This window comes from Esox lucius, chromosome 12 (genome assembly GCF_011004845.1).
Source record: "Esox lucius isolate fEsoLuc1 chromosome 12, fEsoLuc1.pri, whole genome shotgun sequence".
Classification (NCBI taxonomy): domain Eukaryota; kingdom Metazoa; phylum Chordata; class Actinopteri; order Esociformes; family Esocidae; genus Esox; species Esox lucius.
In genome coordinates, this window is record NC_047580.1 from 30,735,390 (window position 1) to 30,760,370 (window position 24,981).

Below are 24,981 nucleotides of genomic sequence, written 5' to 3' on the forward strand. Positions count from 1 at the left end.
TACAACAAACCTAGAAAGCCTCAGCCCGTCTGGGGCTCAGCCGTGCAACGTGTTCCCATGAGGCCTCTAACATCCACCAGTGACTGGGCCCTGCCAGGCCTGAGGTGCGACCGGCTCGTCTTTCTCTACCAGCACAGACTGACAGTGTGTTAAATGGAGAACAAACTGTATTTACTGCGGCCGGTATGTGTGGTTTTCCCACCTGCTACATTAAGATCAAGCCACTCTGAAACAAGATGAGTGCATCTACTGAATTACTTGAATTGTGACTTGGTATTTATGTCATTTATAATAATTTTTTTTTAAATTATTAAGTATACAACATTTCGTTTCTCCTTGTTGCGTAAAGACTATTCCTGGCAGCATAAGTGTCAAAGTTACATGTTCTGTCATGAGTGAAGTGTGTGTGTGTGTGTGTTGGGGGGGGGGGCAAGTGGAAACACAGTCAAGTGTCAAGAGCATATTTTTAGCCAGGACCAGCTAACAGCAGCATCACCAATACACTTGTAAATGTCTCACAGGCTCACAGAAGTTTTCCTATGAGCAAGACAACCGGGGCGGGTCGGCAGGTGGAAACTAATGTAAAATGACTCTCTGCGATGTTAAGTAGGAGATGCAGGGAAAAACCAGGACCCTCATGTTTAACTACAAAAGTCTAAATTTGATTCTGCGGCTGTAATGCTGCATGGCAAGTTGCGGGGCAAACCGAAGGCAGCGCCGATTGTGATGAAAGACTCCTGAAGGCCAGACACCAGGTTTACACACATGCCATAGCAGGACAGGGTCTGGACATCACCAAGCCAAGGGCACAATCCTAAATCCCACTTCGGTCCTGATTTGACTGGGGGGGAACAACATAGTAGGGCTGCACAAACAATAAAACACACATCGAAACCGAAATATTAACGTGTTTTCTTTTCTCCCGTCACAGCTGTTCCCCTGCACATTCAAGCCCCGCCCCCGTCATTTAAACATTGCAGTTCCTCCCATCTGTGTGACTCATTATTAGTTTGCATGCTCTCCTTTAATGTAAATTAGAATCAAATGTTCCACAAGTAGAACAATGTCCCGTGCCACTGCTTTTCAATTAGTCAATTCCAGTTCACTCAAGTGTTTTGATGTTCCATTTACATTTTAGTCATTTAGCTGATGCCCCTATCCAGAGTGACTCACACAGGGTTTTCCCTGGTTCAAAATTAGGCATAGGTGATACCCCAACCCACGCTACCCCGAGCTCCACCAGAAGCCCCTCTGTGATATGCTTTATATAATATCTGGCAACACACGTGAAAAAGGCAACTATTAGTGTTAAATCTGCCCTGTTTCCATGTCCACTTGAGCAGCTAATGTACGCTACCATGTCCTCCCTAATTGTAACCAAGCAATATCGATTCTTTAACATGTTACATTTTTGTTCGCCTCATCTGCTTTTTTGTTCTCCCCCGCCTGTCCAGGAGTATTAGAAATTGTATTGGATTTAAGTGCGTCCAGCCTATAGTTCCTCCTTGTCTGTTTTCCTAAGCCCCCAAACACATTGGCTCCACAATGCTTCTAGCATACAGAGCGTATCATTCCCTCTCAATTATGTCTGAGCCACCTGAAAACATTTAGCCATTGAGCATCAAAACTATGTTTATTAGAAGATCTAGGAATCACAAACAAGAAACCAGGCAAGCCTAGTTCAGCAGGCCCACAATAAAAACTATTGATTGTTATTCTCCCCCCGAGATTCGAAACTGGGTTGCCCATGTGAAAGGCTGTGTCTTTAACCATACGCCACCAAGCTATACATTTGCTGGGTGTCAGTATAGCCTCTTGACATCATGTCAAGTTTGAATATTTCGTTATACACCATTAACCATTGTGTTAAGTTATCCAATGTTATTGTTGGCTCTTCTTTTTTACAGACTAGATTGTTATCTATATTGCCTTTCAATGATACATTTCAATGATGGCTTTTATTGTGATAAAGAAATCTGAGTGCGACCAGCATAATATCCTGCTGCTAAAATAACGCTAATGAAGACTCGAATGACCATCACATAGGTGACGATAACTGACTGTTTCGTGAAGTGAAAACATGAGCGAACCGTGTAGCCAGCGAAGAGTTTGTCTATCCTGAACACATCCTAATATCCACCAGAAGCGTTTTATATTAGGCTTCCTATTACGTAGCTACATAGGATTGTAGCCAGCGACATTTTTGTCATTCCTGAACTTCAGGCATAACGCGTTTTGACTGTTACGGGATTCAAACGAGACCGGAGCCTGCGTCTCTAACCACTACGCTATTTAAGTAGAGTCAGTCAGTGAGTAAGAGATATTCGCTCTTCTAGGCCAGTTCCGCTTACACGGTCCGGCAAAAACACTGCTCAGGTGCTATTTTCTTTATACAACCCTATCTGTAGATCTGGCTACTGCGCCCACATGAAAAATGTTTCCTCCTACCGTCACTGCAGTATTTCACTGGTAGGCTATTCAGCATATAAGCGCAAAATTATGTTTCAACACACAAGGTTTTGGGGAGGTAGCCCCATTTGGGTTTTAAAGGCAGGAAAGTCCCTGTCACAGTAGTAACCTTGCACACCCACACACGATTTAAACCTCAGAAGATAAAAATGAAATGGCAAGTCTGCTTCATATAAATGGATTGCATCCTTTATCGAAAACATGCCTGTCCAACAACACATTCTGTATCTTTTTCTGTATTCATTTCAGTGTCCTACTACTTTTCTTGTTGTGGTCAAAAGAGGTATTGTTCTGTATGGCAGTAGGAGGACAAATTGAAGTGTGTGTCCTGGTAATGTCAGTTGTCCCAACAGAAGGTAGAAGACCGAAAATTTGATTCAGCCTATATGAACAACATATACACAGACAACTCTGGCATATACAGTGGGGAGAACCAGTATTTGATACACTGTCGATTTTGCAGGTTTTCCTACTTCCTAATTTTTATCATAGGTACACTTCAACTGTGAGAGATGGAATATAAAACAAAAATCCAGAAAATAACATTGATTTTTAAATAATTAATTTGCATTTTATTGCGTGACATATGTATTTGATCACCTACCAACCAGTAAGAATTCCAGCTCTCACAGACCTGTTAGTTTTTCTTTAAGAAGCCCTCCTGTTCTCCACTCATTACCTGTATTAACTGCACCTGTTTGAACTCTTTACCTGTATAAAAGACACCTGTCCACACACTCAAGACTCCAACCTCTCCACAATTGCCAAGACCAGAGAGCTGTGTAAGGACATCAGGGATAAAATTGTAGACCTGCACAAGGCTGGGATGGGCTACAGGATAATAGGCAAGCAGTTTGGTGAGAAGGCAACAACTGTTGGCACAATTATTAGAAAATTGAAGAAGTTCAAGATGATGGTCAATCTCCCTCGGTCTGGGGCTCCATGTAAGATCTCACCTCGTGGGGCATCAATGATCATGAGGAAGGTGAGGGATCAGCCCAGAACTACACGGCAGGACCTGGTCAATGACCTGAAGAGAGCTGGGACCACGGTCTCAAAGAAAACCATTAGTAACACACTACGCCGTCATGGATTAAAATCCTGCAGCACACGCAAGGTCCCCCTGCTCGAGCCAGCGCATGTCCAGGCCCATCTGAAGTTTGCCAATGACCATCTGGATGATCCAGGGAGGAATGGGAGAAGGTCATGTGGTCTGATGAGACACAAATAGAGCTTTTTGGTCTAAACTCCACTCGCCGTGTTTGGAGGAAGAAGAAGGATGAGTACAACCCCAAGAACACCATCCCAACCGTGAAGCATGGAGGTGGAAACATCATTCTTTGGGGATGTTTTTCTGCAAAGGGGACAGGACGACTGCACCGTATTGAGGGGAGGATGGATGGGGCCATGTATTGCGAGATCTTGGCCAATAACCTCCTTCCCTCAGTAAGAGCATTGAAGATGGGTCGTGGCTGGGTCTTCCAGCATGACAACGACCCGAAACACACAGCCAGGGCAACTAAGGAGTGGCTCCGTAAGAAGCATCTCAAGGTCCTGGAGTGGCCTAGCCAGTCACCAGACCTGAACCCAATAGAAAATCTTTGGTGGGAGAGGAAAGTCCGTATTGCCCAGCGACAGCCCCGAAACCTGAAGGATCTGGAGAAGGTCTGTGTGCAAACCTGGTCAAGAACTACAGGAAACGTATGATCTCTGTAATTGCAATCAAAGGTTTCTGTACCAAATATTATTAATTATCATACAATGTGATTTTCTCGATTTTTGTTTTAGATTCCGTCACTCACAGTTGAAGAGTACCTATGATAAAAATTACAGACTTCCACATGCTTTGTAAGTGAGAAAACCTGCAAAATCAGCAGTGTATCAAATACTTGTTCTCCCCACTGTACCAAAGACACACACACACGTTTCATGCATCTGCAATGAATTATTTATCACTTGTTGTTTGCTCATTTTTCCTCAGAACCTTCAGGGACTCAACATCAAGATACCAACACACAAACACTTCAGCTTCCACTTGACTTGCTTCGTGCTAGGACAATTCATGTTACCACAACACGCATACACACACAAACTTCAGGTTCCACTTGACTTGCTTCGTGCTAGGACAATTCATGTAACCACAACACAGCCACTTGACCGTCGTCCCACACAGTACAGCGCCACCACTGCGGTCTGTGATTGTCATGATTGGACTGTAATCCACCACAGCCGCCATTCACCAGCTGCTCTATTACACAACAGGTCTGATGCGAGCATAGAGTCATAGATTCTGCAGGGCGGACGTGGAGTCATCTGGCTCCCCGATCTGCAGTATAGCCGTGTGCCAAACGGCGCCCCATTGCCGGCACGCCGCCTGCTCCCTCTGGCGGGCTGGAGCGCTTTAAAATGGGGAAAAGTGTGTGGCTCGCGATCAAAATCGTCCGTCGACATTCATCTGATTGACTCACTGTGTGTGTCAGCCCGGCTGCAGAGACACAGAGGCAGGTTGAAACGATGACAGACAGCCTGTGACTCACTGACTGTCTGAGCGGAGGACGACGACAACAACACTGCCAGGCTAGCTGCCCGTCTCTATCAGGGTTTAGTGGGTTCTTCAGACGAAAGCAGAAGTAACCAAGAACCACGCTCCAGCTAACTATCTGGCACTATCAGTGGGGATCAGTGCGTGTATGTGTGTGTGTGTCCGACTGGGCCGGGCTTCAGGCTGCAGGGGAAACTCGCGGTTCATAAAGTTAAATATAAACAATTGCCCTTTGCTGAACTTTTAGACCCGTGTAACTGAGTGCATTTTGAATATGTTTGCTAAAAAATACATTTCAGAAGGATTTTAAATAGGGTTCTGGAAAACATTAAAATGCAATTAGGTAGTGTCTTCTCTGACCACTCTAATGCTGCAATACATGTAATTGTTTTGGCCAGTGCATTTGAAAATATTCCAACAGGCAGCAAGAACACACATGTATTTGAACACAAATCTGCCTTACTCCACTAGTACTCAGAAGAACGGCATTCCCCATAGCGGTGGAACAGAACACAGATTAAGTCTGAAGACACGTCTTGGCCATGGACAGACCGTCTGCTCTGACACTTCTGCTTCTCTATGACTGAGTCTCCACAAGCCCATTGTTATCCGGTTTCCGTTGACTTGCCAGGTCTTTGCGGACTTGTCATGTTTGGCAGAACATTGAGTGAGAGTGAGTTGGCATTACCCAAAACCGAGCAGAGTCTCAGAGACCCAAAACCGAGCAGACCCAGTCTCACAGACCCAGATTGTCACACCAAATACTATAAATACTTTTGAAAGCGGTTTCTGACAACTAGTTCCAACTGATTTTATTTTAAATAAAATATAAACATGCCAAAACCTCTCTAAATAGTATTTCGAAATACAGATTTGGACATGTAGGCAGCCTGAAAAAAAAAAATAAAGTCCCTGCTGACAATCTTTCTTTTGAGTGGTAGTGGAATCACAGCACACAAAACTAGATCACGAATCATAACCCACTTCTATTGAATTAAAACACCAATCCACACATCAAAACGCAACAACCCAAATGAACGGACCAAGACCATCACTAGACCAACCTCACCCGTCAAATGCCACAAACACACAGCACCGCTAGTACAAAAGCGATAATCGCTTGGAACTCCGGGGCAAAGTAGAGGTTCATGACCTACCTGTCCGCAGCCCGGAGCCGTGCACACAAATGGTCGGTCGTCCCCCATTGTTGCATAGAGCTTGCAATTTAACTGCGGGAAGAGAGAAGGGGAGAACATTGTTGTCAGTTCCGTTCTTAATATCCTCAATGGGTCGTTCTGTTGGTCTTCCCGTAGAGCAGTCGGGTCCAAATCACAAGGCAGAGATGCTGTGCCGCAGCTAGGCTAGCAGTAGTCAGGGCAGCCAGGAAGCAGAACACATTTAAAAATAACCCAGGCACTAAGGAAAACACATGCACATATTACAATCTCACAAAAAACCCACAAAGAGCAACACACACACAAACACACACAAAGAGCATTACGCACACAGTGAGGCAGTGAGACGAGGTCTCCCTGGTGATGTTTACTTCACACAAGTGGTCCCCAGCTGGCCAATGAGTGAGGAGAAACTTAGGACTTGTTTACATTATGAGAGAGTAAAATGCTAGATAGACTTAGATGGACCTTAGTTTCCATAATCATTTCCAAAGCGTTTAAATTTACATCGGCATAGCTACAGAGGCATACCTCGCAAGACTGCGCTATGTCTCGTGATTTGCCGTAAAATCAAGTGAAATGCGTGGGCACAGCACAGAAACTTGATACAATCCCAACAATTGTCTTCACACTCGCGAAACCCCAGGGGGCTCTATCAAAAATGCAGCACACGCTACTTCGGAACGTAGTGTCTCGAGCCATCTATATCGGCAAGTTTACACAACAACGTAATCTGGCGTCTTGAGTCTTCTTCAATACTTCTCGGGAAAATGTAGAGTAATGTAAACAAGCCCACAAAGAGAAAAAGGAAGGAAAGCTAGCGTTTGGTTAGTACAAATAAACCCCCCCCCACTCACTCATTCCTTCAGTCTCTCTCTCTCCCACCCTCCATCCCTACCTCTCTCAGTCTGTCACCTCCCCTGTAGTCTTCTAACTATCTACCCACAACCCCGTCTGTTGTTCATCCTCTACTACCTCCCTAGAAGTGTTCCACAACACCAGTCTTTGTGTACCTCCCAAACAGGACACATTTTGTAGTTGTTGCTCCAGACGTGCATAGCCGATTCAACCGGTCAACTAATCATACCAGCCCTCCACGTGTCGGATGAGGTGTGTCGGATGAGGTGTGTCGGGTTGGATGAGGTGTGTCAGGTGAGGTGTCGGGTTGGATGAGGTGTCGGGTAGGATGAGGTGTGTCGGGTTGGATGAGGTGTGTCGGATGAGGTGTGTCGGGTTGGATGAGGTGTCGGGTAGGATGAGGTGTGTCGGGTGAGGTGCCGTGTAGGATGAGGTGTCGGGTAGGATGAGGTGTGTCGGGTGAGGTGTCGTGTAGGATGAGGTGTCGGGTAGGATGAGGTGTGTCGGGTGAGGTGTTGTGTAGGATGAGGTGTGTCGGATGAGGTGTCAGGTAGGATAAGGTGTGTCGGATGAGGTGTGCTGGTACCGGCCAACAACAGAACTGTGTGCTGCTGATGGGTTCCTCAAGGACTGGAATTGGGAAACATCAACAATTGCTGCACTTTCTAAGGGGCCCTCATCTGCATTTCCACAGCACAAATGTCTGCTGCACCGTACTAAGATTGTCCCATATCGGGCCCCTACCAGCCACCTCTCATCTCTTCTATAGGATGGAAGGCTCCATTTGGGCAGCAGCCCTTGATCTCAGATAACGGTTCAGGTCTGCTGCTGTCACCTCTTACTGTGACATGACTACCCTGAGCAAAAGTGAAAGCAAGTCTATGCAGAAGAGCGTTCCACAGAGGTTTAAAACCCAGAGGCGCAGACTCACAAGACTTCTGTGAATGCTTGTGAAACAGTCAGTCTAGGGTTTGGGGTTTCACAAGACAAAAAGGAGTTGTGAAAAATTTTTTACTTATTTGCAAATAATCTTGAAATATAAATGCACAACTACACTCCAGCAAATGTCAATTGGCTGAATCTATGAACCAAACTTGGTGATTTGACGGCAGCTAGATTATGTCTTTATGCGCATCAACATGACCCCGCCATGTTTGGCTGTTCCAAGAAGTCTACAGAGTTTTTCAGTTGAAGAAAGTCTATACAGAATAAGTTAGTAGAATCACACTGTCTCCAGCTGGTGTCGATGGTGGAAGGTGTCATTTGTCAAGACTTGTGTCAAATGTCAAAAACTGTAACCACTAATTGAAGATAATGCTTTCAATTACATGTAGGCCAAAGCTGTTCTGGGTCCTGTAATTGTTGCAAACATTTTTAATAAAAAATAAACACTGGACAAATAGTATTAAGTTCAAATAGTATTAAGTTCAAATAGTATTACACAAATGTCCTTCCTATTTCAGCAGGTATCTGTTGTATTGGCTTTTGTGTTAACCTCCTAGTTAATGGTCCTCTTCTAATTTGTGTAAATGTGTAAATGAGTCCCTGATAAGGAGAGATTTCACCACTGTCTATGTCCAGCAGATTCCTTTGTTCTTCTCCACATTCCCTCACTACTCCTCATCTCCTCCCTCCTCCCCTTCTCCTCTGGCTCTCCTCCACACCTCAAAGCATCCTGGCTCCATATGAAAACAAGTTTAGTAAAGATAACTTGGTCATTAAATGTTAATCAGGAGATGGGGGGTGGGGGTCAGTACAGAGGAACATTAACATTTAATAGTTATCTTTCTGAACCGCTCAACCTGTCTTCACATGGAACAGAGAGAGAGAGAGATAACAGTGGGGCGGGGGGTTAGCACATCAATGTTTCAGGAGCACTCGGCCGTCCCAACGTAGCGTCTCCCAACACTCTAGATGACGTCTGGCGACGATAATTACACAACGTGAGTCCCAGCATCCCACGCAGTCAGTCATTACATCACCAGGTACCACGCAGTCAGTCATTACATCACCAGGTACCACGCAGTCAGTCATTACATCACCAGGTACCACGCAGTCAGTCATTACATCACCAGGTACCACGCAGTCAGTCATTACATCACCAGGTACCACGCAGTCAGTCATTACATCACCAGGTACCACGCAGTCAGTCATTACATCACCAGGTACCACGCAGTCAGTCATTACATCACCAGGTACCACGCAGTCAGTCATTACATCACCAGGTACCACGCAGTCAGTCAGTCATTACACTTGCTACATAACCCAGAGACGGTTATCATAAGGGTCTCATCTCCCTCTCAGAGGTCCTCAGCTTCCTCCCTGGTGAGTCTCCCTCCCACCGTCTTTCTGAAGACCTCACTCTTGTTGTTTGCCTGTGAAAGCAGGACGGACCCCTTCCCACAGTGACATGTCAGAGGGACAACACAAGGCCGAGAAACAGAGCGGCACGGCGGATTAATTCCAAACAGGGGCTGCGGCCACGTCCCAAAAAGGCCTCTGTGTTTCCTACCTGGTGCACTATTGTTTTTCTACTACATAGGGGACTAGGGCACTACATAGGGGACTAGGGCGCCATCTGGAACGCAGACACAGGTCGGTGCAAGACCTCTCACGCCGCTGAAGCACACAACACCGTCCCCCTAACTCTATTTGGGCAGCGATGTGTGTTCAGAGCGTCTCCACACGACGTCCAGCAGTATCTCGTTATACCCCTGGTGTGGGCCGCAGTGTGCGCCGATGAAGGCCAACATACGGACGGCCAGGTTGTTGGTGTTTACTTGGTATACAGTTTCCTTAATTCGGACCTTGTTTGTTTGCCCAGTGCCACGGCACCAAGGGACTGGGGATTTCACAGATGAGCGTACATCGAGTGGTTTAGATTTTGTTCGGGCTGCCAACATTAATGGAATACTGACGGACAGTACCAAAAGTGTTAACTCCGTGTTAGGTCTAACCACAGAGATGGATAGAGGAAGCACCCCGGTAGAGTTTTCATTATGGAGTCTGACAGTGCGTGGGTAGCCCTGTTGAGACTATACATTTATTTATTGTTTTAATCTCAAATCTGAATCTGTAAACTCTTTCACCTTTACGATCGTTAGGTCCTAACTCCGCGGGACAAGCGCACTTTCCAAGCGCTTGACATTACGCATTTGACCCACGGTCTGGCGTGTGCATGTTCGAAAACCAGACGGGCACATCGAACACTCTCCTTATATCCATTTCAGACAGAGGAGCCATGCCAGCCAGGGTCCCAGGCCAGTCATCTATTTTAGCCTCCATTCATCCAAGGTGACATGGACACGTCAGAAGGAGCCAGGCAGGCCAGAAGGCCGTGTTCCAATCACTCTCCACGAGCCAGCCTTTTTCTGTGGGGGGTGTAGTATTTAACTTAATGTTCTTTGCAGCATTGTGACCATGAAGTCCTGATTCACACAGTCTCCTCTGAACAGTTGATGCGGACGTGTTTGTTCTGCATTTATTTGGTCCCTAAGTTAAGGTCTAGTTAATCGCTCATTTCTGAGGCCTAGTGACTCTAATGAACATATCCTCCACAGCAGAGGAAACACTTGGCCTTCCTTTCCTATGGCAGTCCTGGCATTTGTAAAAACCTTCGAAGGCCTTGACATTTTCCAGATTGACTGACCTCCATGTCTTAAGATAATGAAGGACTGTTGTTTCTCTTTGCTTATTTGAGCTGCCGTTGGCAAAAGGCATTTCTGATAACTGAAAAGCATTCCAGGTGACTACCCCATGAAGCTGGTTGAGAGAATGGAATGTGTGCAGAGCTGTCATCAAGGCAAAGGGTGGTTACTTTGAAGAATCTACAATATGAAATGTTTTTTGATTGGTTTAAAAAATGTTGGTTACTACATGATTCCATGTGTGTCATTTCATAGTTTTGATGTCTCCGATATTAATATTATCTATTGTGGAAAATGCAGGAACATTTGTAAAAATAAAGAAATACCCTAGAATAAGGAAGTGTAACCATCAGCATAAAAAACTTTATTTTGGCAGCCACGCTTGTAATGATCAACGCCGCAATAAAACGTCCTTATTCTTCGTAAAATTATTACTAGTCAAAAAGTAGCACACAACAGGGTGTCCTTTTGAGAACGCAGCCTTGGGTTTCTTCAGACTCAGCAGGTGTAGCCAGGAAAGAGAGCAGGTTGACCGGGTCCCACACTATAATCAGCCACAGGGCCACAGTGTTTGATGCAGCTTGCTAGGAAACTAGCTAAACAAACCGTATTAATAGACTCAGCCAGCTGAGGCAGGAGAGCCAGAGGGCTCAGGAATCCACAGGGCTAGAGTTGCCAGAGAGGCTGGAGAGTAGGGGAGACCCCACAAAAGACAGGGAGGGAGAACAGAGAGGAGTGGGAGCATGAAAGTAGAGGGGAGAGAGAGCAAGAGAAAGAGAGAGAAAGGACAGCGTAAGGGGGGCCAGCGAAAAGAGAAGGGAAAAAGAGAGAACAAGAAAATAGAGGGGAGAGAAAGACGAGGGGGGAAACAGAGCAGGGTGGTGTGCCAGTCAGGTATTTGTTGACTCTGTGAGATTAAGGGTATTTGGTAACTCAGCGGACAGGTGAGGATCTCGCCCGCCCTTCCGGCCTGAGGTGACACCCTGTCAGGGTTAAACTTACCAGCTTCGGTGACGAGAGAGAGGAGGCTGCCTGGGCGTGTTCAACCCTACAGCCGGCCAATATGTATTTTTGTAACCCAAGTGAACCTGAGATTTGGTCAGTGGAAAAATGGAACAAATGAAACGCTATACGCGCATCTGCGCAAATGGCTAGGGTCTTTCGGCTAAATCCGCGGCGGAGCAGGCAGACAATGCAGGACAATTCCGGGACCCAGTGGTGTTTTTTCATGCAGTGAGATCGGAAACACTTTAACGTCTATTTATAAGATGGATCATCAGCTTTTGACGGGTTTGGACCGGCTGGGTTGTTTTGATGCTATAACTACAACACCTAAACAACACAGACTAGGCCAAGAAACAAGGCTGTTGATCTCTGCGTTATGAACAACTGGTTGGCTGCCTTTGGCCTAAGAAGTATGAGGTTCATTTTCACCCGGTATTTTGTGTAATAGTTTTGTGTAGAGTGGACTAGCCATAATGCACATAAAAACTTAGCATGGGAACTATATGGAACAGGAGAAAGCAATACTAAATCAAAGGATGTCCATAATCAAGGCTCATAAAAAAAAGACGTTTATAAGCCTGGCAGAAGAAACTTGGGATGCGCTGAGGTATATCAGTCGGTTATTTAAATATACAGAAAGATAACTATTGTGTGATGAATTAGCATTTCTTGAAATTCGAAGCAACAACGGAACACTTTTTTTTGGTTCGTTTGTGCCAGCATACACAGGTATTGACATAAATATTGGCCATCAGTTCTGGCAAAAATGTTCTTATCGGGGCATTCTTACCACAAATCTGTCAGTTATTCAAACAGTAAATTCTGTTTTAGGGTATTGAATTTCAAATTGTACTCCAGCAGATTCAGGTGAATATTGAAATAGGGGTATGCCTTTTTCCTACAGATCCAAACCAAGCCAGTGGGATTTTAATCACACTAGTCATCCCACCTGGAATTCTCCGGTGTCACTGCATGTACAGGCCCGCACGTTCACCAGCATAGCAACCACCGGAACCACCTGAAGGGGTTGCTAGAGCTCAATGGGACCAGGAAAACTCCCCGCTCTCAAGGCGATGCTGGCCAATTTGCATACCACCCATTAGGCTTTTCAGCCACCAAGTCAGCTCACAGCACGGTCAGGGTTCAAACGAGCCCCTGAGGCCAATGTGTCACCCAGTGAGCCGTGGATTGGCGTAACAGAATGGCCCCCATTTGCATAGCCAACCAGTGGCCAGTAAATCACTGAATCCACTGCTTGGACTTTACCGCCTCCCCCCAAATCAAAACCAAACACTGACCATGTTGCGTCGCATTTATCACACCCAACTGGACAGGTGGGAAGTAAAACGCAAGGAGTACACCGGGCCGATTCAACCAGGAACATAGCGCCCTCCGGTTTCGGGTCTGGATTTAATTTGGGAGGTGAGTGACGGAAACACAATTGGATGTGATACGTTCTTGAGCACTGCTCAGCGACGCAAACTGTGGCCTTTTTTTTGTATCACAGCTGCCTAGCCATTAACCCAGCAGCCTGACACAGCCCAATGTGCTGCTTTAACGGGCGAGGCGACACACTCTGGGCAAGTTACTAAAACTGACAACGCAACTCATTTCAAAAGGTGCAATTCTTGGTTTCGTACAAACCCGCAAGACATGAACACCACATTAACTGCCACATACAGACGCTGTGTAGGTGTCTGTGACATTACCATTGATGTACACACATAAAATACAATATAAAATTAAATACATCTAATAAAAACACTGCAATGTATATGAGGCACGTAATCACAATTCCATTTTTTTTAATAATACTACTTACAAAGCCAAGAATGACCAGTATGTGTGTATCAAAAGCCACACTGGTATCTAGAAGGTCGAACTGATACCAGATCAGCGTCTACTGACCTACATTCCCATGTAAAGGTGAGAGCCTCCCCAGCCAAACACGATCGTAGTGGTGACATCTAGGCTTGAATATGCCTAGAGGGACGTTCAAAAGACGTTCACAGGACGTTCACAAGCTCACATTACAAAACCGCAGATATCTTTATTGACTTAACAAACGGCCAAACAAATCATTCTGAATGCAGCCTTCACACGCCTACACAATGTAACGGCAGTAAATAACGTCAAAGCTTGAGTTCATATGTTATTACTAATTAATGTATATGAATGCATTTCCTAAAAGGTCTTTTATATAGAGAGATAATATACATAGATAATAAGATACGAAATAAGTTAGAGTATGAGAGGTCGAAGTAGCCTAATAACGGGCAGAAGTCAGTCACAACCAGCAACAGAATGGAGGTCTGCATGTTGAGGAACTTGAATCTCCCCGTTTTGAAAGAATCAGCTATTTTGTTGCATTGCTGTACTTCACAGTCAGTATATTGTGCTTTCAGTTAGAAACACATGGCGTATGGATTGCTTAAGGTGGAGACTGACAACACGTCTAGCTTGCTAAAGGCAAACAATTTTAATTTCAACAAACATACTTAACTTTCCGTGCAAATGTGAAACCGTCAAACTAAAGGTATTTTACAGTAGTTGTCTAGACAAGTTAGCATTTCAATATGCTAACTGAGACCAGAGCACCCTTTTCATGCACAAGCCCTGCCTTTTCCCGCAAAAGACTGCCCTTTTTTTCCATGATTGGCTAAAAACATGTCAATAAGTACGATCGTGTTCCCCTATCGCTCACTGGACGATCAATCACTTCTGAAAGGAGAAAGCGATTGGTTTATCACGATTCGTCTCAAAAGATGGGAGATGTCGCAAGCTACAACTTTCCACAGAGCTAACTTCGAACAGGCCGCTACCACAGAGAAAAGCAATGTGCATTACAAAAATATTTTCATCAACAGCGAACTTCATGCATGACAACAGGAGCATGCTATTCAGTCGTGCAGTACTGGTGATGATTAGATGACACTTTAGTTTTCTAAAAAACAAAAAACTTGGTGGCTTAATGCTGTGCAAAGCTATAGTAGGCAGGCTGACACTCGAGTGCGAGCGAGAAGATAAACCACAACAGTTTTATCAAGTAATTGTCCACTAAGAATCCATGGCCGACAACGATAGACACGCACACAATAACTCTAACAACTTTCAAGAGTTATATGTCACATTTGAAGCGGAATTAAAGATGGATTGTATATTTTGACAATAATATACTGTTTACAAACTCACCGTTGCGCCCCTCTCTCCCTCTCTCTTCTCTCTTGGAATTTGACACTCCCCTCCGCCCTGAATCATCGCGAGGTTCTACGTCAGATTATTCATAAACTCAAATCATAAAGTGGGGATGGAATTTACATACACACTAGACCAAATTACAACAACTTCATTATTGTAAAATGTTGGTGTATAAATTAACAAAAGAAACGTGATAAAGTATATTCTCCAGCGGCCACATATCTATTTATCCTATGAGCAAACGTTTTTAATGGAGTGTTAATATGTACACAAAACACTGAACAAAACACTAAATTCGTACTCACATAGGTCATATTGAAAACCGGAAGGTTACTGCGATCACATGGCAAATTTATTTTTATAACCATCCAATATTCTCTCCTAACTTTCTGTTTTCCGACTGTGTAGATAACAGATTGTGTCTTGATTGAGACAAGTGAGCCTGTGAAAAAAGAATTAAAAAAGAATGCAACATAAATGGGAACTTCATCCCCCAATGCACAACAGGCCATGCTAAAAAAAAAACAGTACACTATAAAAGGAAAAGGGTTCCATTTTGAACATTGACTTTCTTCAATTATGTATCTAGTCCCTAAGATCACATCTTGCATAACATGCTGTTCTGCCCAGGCTCTAACAATGGGCGTGTAGCCCCTCAGCACTAGAAAACTCTAGAACTGGAATGGCCCCAGCATTTTCTTTCTGCATGGAGGGAGTGCTGTTGTGAGATGAGGGCTGTTCATTTATAACAACCTTCTGTCATGCTTATAAATATCACATTTAAAATCTTCACTTTTCCCTAAAATAATTTCGCTCTAACATTTTACTGATGTACTTGAGCACACATTCTGAATAGGTCAAGGATAGAAAAAAAATACTGTACAGTATGGTAGCAGAAACATACAGTAAAACTATTTTATGTAAACAAAATCCAGACATTGAACAGACGGAGTGAATGAACTACAGTGGATATAAAAAGTCTACACATCCCTGTTTTTGTGATAAATCATGAAATCATAAATTTTATGATTTATAAAGATAAATCATGTCTCAACTTTTTACACTTTTAATGTGACCTATAATGTGAACAATTCCATTGATAAACAAACTGAAATCTTCGAGGGGGAAAATAAAAACCTTACAATAACCTGGTTGCATAAGTGTGCACAACCTCTCAAAACTTGGGATGTGGCAGTTTTCAGTATTAACCAATCACATTCAAACTAATCTTAAATAGAAGTCATTACACACCTGCCATCATTTAAAGTGACTCTGATTAATCACAAATACATTTCAGCTGTTCTAGTAGGATTTTCCTGACATTTTCTGAGTTGCAACTCAGAACAAAAGCCATCGTCCGCAGAGAGCTTCCAAAGCATCAGAGGGATCTCATTGATGAACAATATTAGTCAGGAGAAGGGTACAAAATAAATTCCAATGCATTAGATATACCATGGAACAGTGAAGACAGTCATCATCAAGTGGAGAAAATATGACAGAACAGAGACATTACCAAGAACTGGACGTCCCTCCAAAAATGTATGAAAAGACGAGAAGAAAACTAGTCAGGGAGGCTTCCAAGAGGTCTACACCAACATTAAAGGAACTGCAGGAATTTCTGGCAAGTACTGGCTATGTGCTACATGTGACAACAATCTCCCGTATTCTTCGTATGAATGGGCTATGGGATAGGGTGGCAAGACGGAAGCGTTTTCTTACAAATAAAAACATCCAAGCCCGGCTGAAATTTGCAAAAACATACATCAAGTCCCCCAAAAGCATGTGGGAAAATGTGTTATGGTCTGATGAAACAAAGGTTGAACTTTTTGGCCATAATTCCAAAAGGTATGTTTGGCCCAAAAACAACACTGCACATCACCCAAAGAACACCATACCCAGTGAAACATGGTGGTGGCAGCATCATGCTTTGGGGCTGTTTTTCTTCAGCTGGAACCGGGGCCTTAGTCAGGGTGGAGGGAATTATGAACAGTTACCAGGCAATTTTGGCAAAAAACCTTCCGGCTTCCGTTAGAAAGCTGAAGATTAAGTTCACCTTTCAGCACGACGACCCAAAGCACACATCCAAATCCACAAAAGCATGGCTTCACCAGAAGAAGATTAACGTTTTGGAACGGCCCAGCCAGATCACAGACCTGAATCCAATTGAACATCTGTGGGGTGATCTAAAGAGGGCTGTTCACAGATGTCCTTGCGATCTGACAGATTTGGAGAGCTTTTGCGAAGAGTGGGCAAATATTGCCACATCAAGATGTGCCATGCTAACAGACTCCTACCCAAAAAGAGTGCTGTAATAAAATCAAAAGGAGCTTCAACAAAGTATTAGTTTAAGGGAGTGCACACTTATGCAACCAGGTAATTGTGAGTTTATTTTTAATTTTTCCCCCTCAAAGATTTCAGTTTGTTTTTCAATTGAATTGTTCACGTTATAGATCACATTAAAGGTGGAAAAAGTTCTGACATGATTTATCTTTTACATCACAAGAACCTGGCATTTTAACAGGGGTGTGTAGCCATTTTATATCCACTGTAGGCTACTGTTTAAAGGAAGCCAATGTGAGAGGGAGCTTTTCTCTCTGTTGCTTTAGTTTCCTTCCTGAAAAATTCTCACAATTTTTTTTCCTGCTGGGAAACATACGTCCTGTCTGTGTCAGAACAAGGGGCTAAAATAAAGCATTGGAAATGCCCATAAACAAGTCTTGTCTAACTCAACAAAATATTGTTTTTGCTCGGTGAGCTTGAAGCTGCTGATGTGTGATCAAAGGAGAGTTTAGCCCTTTGTTCCTTAGGGAACCATGAGGGGATTTCAAATGTGTTTGTTGAAATAGCTGGGGTTGTTCTCACACGGTGACAATAAAGTGAAGTGTTAGAGTGGCTGCTACTTTAAACACTTTCAGATGGACACTCCAATACACGTTTGTTTACACTTTGATCTCTGTCAGTCCTCAGTAACGCTACACCAACAATGGCATAACAGAACAACATATTCCATTAGCAGTGTGATTTTGGACAAAAAGTATAAATACATTGGAACCAATGAACAGACAACACAATTCTGCCGAACCTGTTTTTGTTGTCATCAGACTTCTGCAATAACACCACGCTTGGATTATTAACCTGTTACGATTGTCTGGTTTACTTCACCGCAGACAAGTACAGGAATGGTCCCTGCTGCTATTGTTGAAGGTCAGCCTGATTTTAAAGCTGACCAGACGCCCCCTCCTGGAAAGTGACAGAATTGCTTGAAATAAAACCAGACAGAGGGTAGCTCAAATCATATTTCACTTCTTAAGCAAAGGCTCCAGTGTCAAAACTGAAGTTACAGAACTCAGAGAATACAGTCCATAGTATAAGGAAAATGATTAACTTTTTTTTCCTCATTATTTAGACAGAAAAATCCACTTTGTAGCTTTACATAATATATATCTCAATGGTAAATACACATGACAAACAGACAAGCAGATAGAAACAAACATTCAACAACTGTCAAAATGTGTCAAAACTTTCTCTATAAACTAAATTACATTGGTTAATGGTTGTTTACTTCATATTTATTTGAAATAGAATGAAAATATAAATAATCATGCCACAACGTGTTTAGTATTAATTAACTTGCTAAAAATAAACAATTATGAAACAGACCTGTACATGGTTTGCTGGTAATGTTTATGTATGAGGTGCACAAAGGTTTGGACCAAACATAAGCACCAAATGAAAATCTTGATGTAAAAATAAGTGTATCTAGTCTCTATGGAAACCAAAATATCAATTAATTAGTTCTCCATACATCAGCGTTTTTTTTACTAAAATGAGTCAGTGTAAACGCTACTTTCCATTCAATAATATGTTTAGCTCACAAAAACACCAAAATTAAAATTACACTTTTGAAACTTGACAGGCTAGACTAACTGTTAAGCCATAGGAAGTTCTAGAATGACATACAGATGATTTTGTATAACAGACATGTATGTTAATTAGCGTTTTGTAACAGCATTACGTCGCTAGTTTATTTCTATGTTATTCACTGTGAATAATGTAATCCATTACATTTCATTACCACAAATTCAGTGTTACTCATGTTATTATGAAACAATTTCATATTTGACACTACCTTGGGGATGGGTTTGCAATAGTGATATTGCAGACCCACTAAAGGAGAGGACCACATGGAGAATAGGAGAATCATTCAAATTCTGATCACACACACAGACTTGAGGGCGCACACATCAACCACACAAGTGCTACATTCTGTCTCCAGCACTGACAGATTGAATTATTGGACCGCTTATATCACCTCATCCTGTAAGGAATCGCCCTTTCTCAGTAAGGAGAACTTCTGTCATAAAGATATAAGTTGAGGCTGTGATCCTAAACTGTCCAATAACCCCATTACGAGGTGAGACGGGGGCAGGCAGCTGACCTCTTAAATCATTCAAGGATGTCAATGGGATGAATCATTTGGGCTTAGCGCACGGATTTCAAGTCTGAACATGAACAACAGTGATTACACGCCGCCACCCCGCCCCCCCCCCCCCCCCCCATCCCCGTCCCCGTCCCCGTGAACTCAGTTTCTCAGCAGTAAATACTCTTTGACTGACTCCGGTAAAGGCAGCTCTTTGACGGCGGTGGGCAGGAACCTCACACCCAGGCTCTGTCTGACCACACACCGGGTCAAGGAGCGCAGCGTCGGTGCCTCAGACACCATGCCGGTCAGCTTGGCCAGGAGCTGGGGGTCCTTACTGAGCTCCTTGGGCAAGGTCCCATCGGCCCGGCGGATCTCAAACCGCCCCGCCGCCCGGCACAGGAGCTCCAGACACCTCTCCTCCTGCTCAGTGCCCAGGCCGCGGGCCAGCAGGGCCACCAGGCGGGAGATGGGCGTCTGGCCCTTGAGGTTGGTGACGCGCACCTGGGCGCCGTACTCCAGGAGAACGCGGACGCTCTCCAGGTTGCCCTTCATGGCGGCCCAACTCAGCGGCGTGTCGTTGTTGTAGTCCCGGGCGTTGGGGCAGCCGCCGCTCTCCAGCAGGGCCCTGACGCACTCCGGGTTGTCCTTGAAGGCGGCCCAGTGCAGTGGCGTGTCCTTGTTGCCATCCAGGGCGTTGGGCAGGGCGCCGTACTCCAGCAGGAGCTCCACGCAGCCCTCGTCTTTCTCCGCCGCGTAGTGCAACGCTGTGCGGTTGTAGCCATCCAGGGCGTTCACCTGAAACAGACAGACCACGGGGGTGTTCCCAGGTTACAATGAAACTCCACTATTCCATTACAGGAAGACATAATTAACCTAATCACATGGAATTACTGTTATTATAAAGAATTTAAGGTGTTAGATAGTAACAAATAGCAGCCATTTCGAGACAAGACTTCAATCCATCTTTTTTAATTATTATTCTGAGGAGGATTTCAGTAAGAGGAATTCAGTGAGTTGGTTAGTTCTACAGACACCTGCAGCATACACAAAAACACCATAGTTTTTTTCCCCCTGTAATTCTATTATGCAGAAGAACAGTTCCCATCCAACTTGAGCAAGTCATTTGATATTACAGAAGAGAAGTTAACCAGCCATTAGCCTACAATTCTAAATGGAAGGTTACTTCAGTTGGCTCACAATGTTGTTGCATTTTTTTGCTTTCCGGGGGAGTTTTTCCCCAAAGGATTCTAACTTGTGCACCTCCGGCAGCAGTTAAGCCTGCTGGACCAGGCGACACAACGACAACGCTTTTATGAAACAGTAACGGCCTTGTGCTGCCCTGAATCACTGCAGGACTGTGACAACTCAGCTGTCCCACAACAACGTTAGAGCATAAACACTTGTGATTGGGTGCAACAGATATGGGGGAAGATGAAGAGGGGGAGTATTAGGGAATATATGAATACTATCAAGCCAAAGAATATCATTACAGGAATTTCTTTTTCGGCTAACAAAGGCCAAATTTTACTAATTGTTTCACCAGTTCCAGAGGCGTCCAGGAATGAGATAAGAATGTAAAAAAAACACTTGCTACATGAGTACCTAGCTTATACCAAACCAAGGTCCAGTTGAATAAAAGAGTTCTTACATACCTCCGCCCCCTTCTCCAACAACAGCTCAACACAGTCCGTATCCGCCACCATACAGGCACAGTGAAGGGGTTTCAGGGTGCCGTGCATACGGTTCACATCGGCGCCCTGGCGGGTGAGATAGAACCATACATCATGGGCCACAACAGCAAGCAAAATACGAATAGACAGACACCGCAAACAAGTAATACTCCACGACAGCAGACACCTAACCTACAGAGACAATGTGTGATGTCGGGGGAAGCCGTTTTTCTGCTATAACTGAAAGCCTGGGCGGCAGTGAGCTTTGATGTTTCATTGTTACAGTTCACAGACAACCAGCCAACCTACCCTTCGAATCAGATCTTCCACATTGTCATGTGGGAAAGAGCGAATGGCTGCGATGGTGCGGATGAGCCGCTCGGACAAGGAATATTTACTCTGAATAGATTGCATGATGTACCACATAGTAGAGCTCATATGTAACTGAGGAACATGGCACCCGGGCTGGGGTGCACTGACGCTGCAACAACACTGAACACCTGTCTGGCCAAGTTGCAGGTTCAGATCTGGAAAAAAGGAGACAATAAAACAACCTTGGTATTGGTAACAAATTTCAAGTGTTAGTCTGTGATACTGACAGCCACAGATCAAAAACGATTAGACCTCCCAGACTATTGTTCTGTTGCTAGCCCAACCTAACGCGCGACGACAGTGGGCGTAGCGTTATTCCCCCAACCTGGCAAACCCTTTTTGTTATATACTTGTGCAGCCACTGCGACATTTGACAAAATAATATTGACTTGGCAAATTCGCTTGCTAGTTCATTATTTTAAGAGGAGTTGGTTGACTTCCTTGCAGGGAAACAGCGCGCTATTGCGTAGTGGTGTTGTGTTTACGTTACCAGCTGTTGCAACTCGTCGACTAACAGCTAATACTGGCTAAATCAGTAGCTAACGTACTTAAATCTAAGAGACCAATAATACATTTAATGAAACTGTTAATCGTGCTCGCAGTACTTAACCCAAACAAATGCTATATATGTAAACGAAATGTCGTGACCTACGCAGCAGCAGTTAGCTAGCAAGCTAGAATGCTAGCAAATAGCGGTTTTCCCAATCCAGCTGACAGCTCGTCCCAGCAAAAATGACAGCTAGCTAAAACACAGTAGCCTCATATATTACAATCATACAGCGTATCGATTGTGATTAATGCATGTAATATTTCCCGTGCTTTTTATGATTAAAGTTGTATCGCTGTAATGATGATATTTTGGGCCCCACATACCGTTTTGGTCCACAGTATGAAGGAATTCGGTTACATCGCCAGTGCGCTGTGCAAGTTCGACAAAAACACGGAAACGGTATCATATCGTTTGCAGCGAAAACATCAGTGAAAACTGGGCTACGCCTGTCTTTGTGACTACGCCCACAAAATATACACATGCCTAAAAACCCGCATGTTAACGTAAACCCGCATGTGGATTTAGACACACTAGTTAACGTCTCTGGCTTTTAATTTGTGTTTCTGTACTTTTTTTTGTTTATAATGTTGCTTGTGTCAATAACAGACTAAATTGAACGCATGCGTTAATCACATACCAACCCACGCTTCATCTCCAAATATGGTAATGGTTCCAGATATAGATTTGCCTTTGAGACATTTTAGACATCGATTGAATCAAAAATGAAAGCCACTGCAGACTGATCTACAAATCTCCATGCATCAAAAATAACTGATCATTAGTATTTGTAGACCAGTTAGTCAGACACAAAGGACACCGGGGTTTTAATCCTTCCGAACACGCCTTTTTTAGCACAGCGTAGCCAACGCGTTTGCCTTCCTCTGTCCTTCTCTATAGATTATTGGTCTTGGGATATATGGTCAAGCGGGATGCCCCGCTGAGCTGGACGTCCATTATCACATGATCGGAGACATACGGAGGGAGGGACTTTTCCAGTTTCTTAAAAACCTGACTCAAGCGGGCTCGTCAGATTTCTCTTTGCAACTCAGAGTATCTACCATGAAGACGGGTGAGAGAAAGATCAGCAGAGGAAGAGAGAGATGGTTTTTCATGGTATGCAATTGTGTCCCCCAAACTCATCTTAGAGGCTCTGATAATTTGTGACACCACTGGAACTACAAACGTGTACACTGACACTTTCAGCATCCCCAAGGATCGAAACACAGTTGCAACGGTTGATGGGTGTTTTTACATTTTACTCTTATAATGAAAATAACTCGCAGTAGTTAAATAAAACGCCTGTTGCCACCCCTCTCCTCCCGGCTTATTCGTGGGCGCGGGAGTATTAGCACCGGATAGAGATAGATGGCTCAGACTGCTGTAATATCGACCAGCAGGTGGCAGCACACGCCTACGGAATAATCTAGGGCAGGGGTGTCAAACCGGTTCCACGGAGGGCCGTGTCTCTGCAGGTTTTTCCTATAAAACGGATCCCAGTTCAGACCTAAATAACCAGGTGAGTGTAGAAACTAACCAATTAGTGACCTAATTAATCAACTGCAGACACTCGGACCTCCACGGAACCGGTTTGACACCTGTGATCTAGGGGGAAACGGGATCTGTGCTGTAGGCTATGGTTGCCATCAGTCTCCATCCATGCAGAGAAGCTGTGGTTACTCACTGGAACAGCGTGGCAGCTACAGGGGCCAACAGAGTTTAGTAATCCGCCTACAGAGCGTGGGCTTGTGGGACCCGAAGACACACAGGAATGAGTGATGCTCCCTTTGAAGACTGGTAGACATTGTAATGTCCCTTCAGGACCTACCAGAGGATGGTCGGTACTTCTCAACTGTCACGGTTAACCTCACTGTCATTCAGCATGTAGGAGCAATTCAACGGCAGAACCCTTGCTTTAGGCACAGTAGTCGTCATGGGGGAAAAGCGGTGGAGTCGTGTGAACATATTAATGAAACTCAACTGTATGAGATCGTATCATTTCTATTAACGAGACAATTACAAAATGCATAAAGGTTGGGTTATTTTTTTAACATAACACAGAAAAATCAACACGCAGGCACAGTCAGAGATTTTGGGCCCACTGAAAATATGTCGTATTGGGCCCCACCCGGGGGGGTTGCACGATGCGTACCAGTGGCGTCCTTAGGCCTGGGCGTCCGGGGCTATAGCATGTACCTTCAAAACCCTGTACTTTCTGTAATGGGCAGGGCGGGAGGATGGGCTAAGCCCCGAATGTATTGTGATCCTAGCCATGCCTCTGATGCATACAGTGGTGTGGGAGCTAAAGCACCTTTAGAGGTGTGCGGTTGTTTAATATAGCATGAGTTCACAGTGAAAAGTATCAATACCATATATACTAAATACAGGGCATAAATTGTTGTCCAATTAATTATATTATAATTTGTGACATTTTACTACAATGGAAGGAGACAATTATTGATGTACATTGTATAGGCATGGGATGCATTGTCATTGTATATCATTCTTATTTGGTTACAGTCACTTTAAAACTGGTGGTGATTGGACTCAACAGCTGTGTGTGCTGCTGTAATGGAGTGGGTGAATGGACAGCGGAGCAAAGTAGTTTTCTATCCGTAGTTGCATAAGTTATATGTAGGAATTACTTTGTCTAAGATTTCTTTAACGTACTCCGTTAACTGTGAAGCAAACGGAGTAAACAATACACTGTTATTCGTAAGTATGTGGAGTCCTGTGGAAGTATTTTCTTTATATTAGCATGCGCACAAGTCAAGGAGCTGTTGCCAACACACTACAACCAAAGCTGAAGGCACCGTGAGCTCTTATAAATGGAATTCACTATTTGATGGAAGACCGATAAGAAATATGCTAAAAGCCATCTTTAACAAGTTCTGACAGGAAAAATCGCAACATTAATGAATAGCTTAAAATAAATATAACTTAAACATAAAACCTCTTCAATTCAATAAATTAACAATATCATCATCTATAACATGATATAGGTTTGAATTCTTATTGAAAATGATATTTTCTTGTTTCTTTCCATAATTTGTAAAATAAAATATATATATATCC

General features: G+C 43.9%; 2 protein-coding genes across 9 annotated transcripts in view; both read right to left on the reverse strand.

Annotated features, from left to right (window-relative positions):
- Window positions 1-15,847, reverse strand: part of atf7a (activating transcription factor 7a) — a 29,069-nt gene extending 13,222 nt beyond the window's left edge. Inside the window, exons 1-3 of one of the 7 annotated variants that reach the window (XM_034295765.1) lie at window positions 15,200-15,847; window positions 14,889-14,963; window positions 6,169-6,240 (exon numbers count right to left, since the gene is read on the reverse strand). In XM_034295765.1, the coding sequence (XP_034151656.1) occupies window positions 6,169-6,240; window positions 14,889-14,963; window positions 15,200-15,505 (453 nt within the window). In that variant the 5' untranslated portion in view covers window positions 15,506-15,847. Of the gene's footprint in view, window positions 1-6,168; window positions 6,241-13,604; window positions 13,681-14,888; window positions 14,964-15,199 lie in introns of those variants that run through there. The other 6 variants (XM_034295763.1, XM_034295766.1, XM_034295764.1 and 3 more) reach the window with 6 other exon arrangements.
- A 3,600-nt stretch (window positions 15,848-19,447) lies between these two features.
- asb8 (ankyrin repeat and SOCS box containing 8) lies at window positions 19,448-22,789 on the reverse strand. Of its 2 annotated transcripts, none has more exons than XM_020051811.2 (4): window positions 22,547-22,789; window positions 21,297-21,514; window positions 20,970-21,074; window positions 19,448-20,112 (listed from the first exon to the last, which is right to left on the reverse strand). In XM_020051811.2, exons 2-4 carry the CDS (start codon window positions 21,423-21,425, stop codon window positions 19,477-19,479), a joined length of 870 nt encoding a protein of 289 aa, XP_019907370.1. In that variant the 5' UTR covers window positions 21,426-21,514; window positions 22,547-22,789; the 3' UTR covers window positions 19,448-19,476. The 2 variants fall into 2 exon arrangements, with proteins under 2 accessions (XP_019907370.1, XP_010891637.1); XM_010893335.4 differs by lacking the exon at window positions 22,547-22,789 and adding an exon at window positions 22,233-22,459.
- Window positions 22,790-24,981: the final 2,192 nt, after the last annotated feature.

What these genes read in the sequence shown, in the direction of transcription:
- asb8 (XM_020051811.2), bottom strand. Translation starts at nt 21,425, where the DNA reads ATGAGCTCTACTATGTGGTACATCATGCAATCTATTCAGAGTAAATAT. An exon ending in TGGAAGATCTGATTCGAAGG is followed by an intron (nt 21,075 to 21,296) that starts GTAGGTTGGCTG and finishes CTCACCCGCCAG; the next exon opens with GGCGCCGATGTGAACCGTAT. An exon ending in TGTTGGAGAAGGGGGCGGAG is followed by an intron (nt 20,113 to 20,969) that starts GTATGTAAGAAC and finishes TGTCTGTTTCAG; the next exon opens with GTGAACGCCCTGGATGGCTA.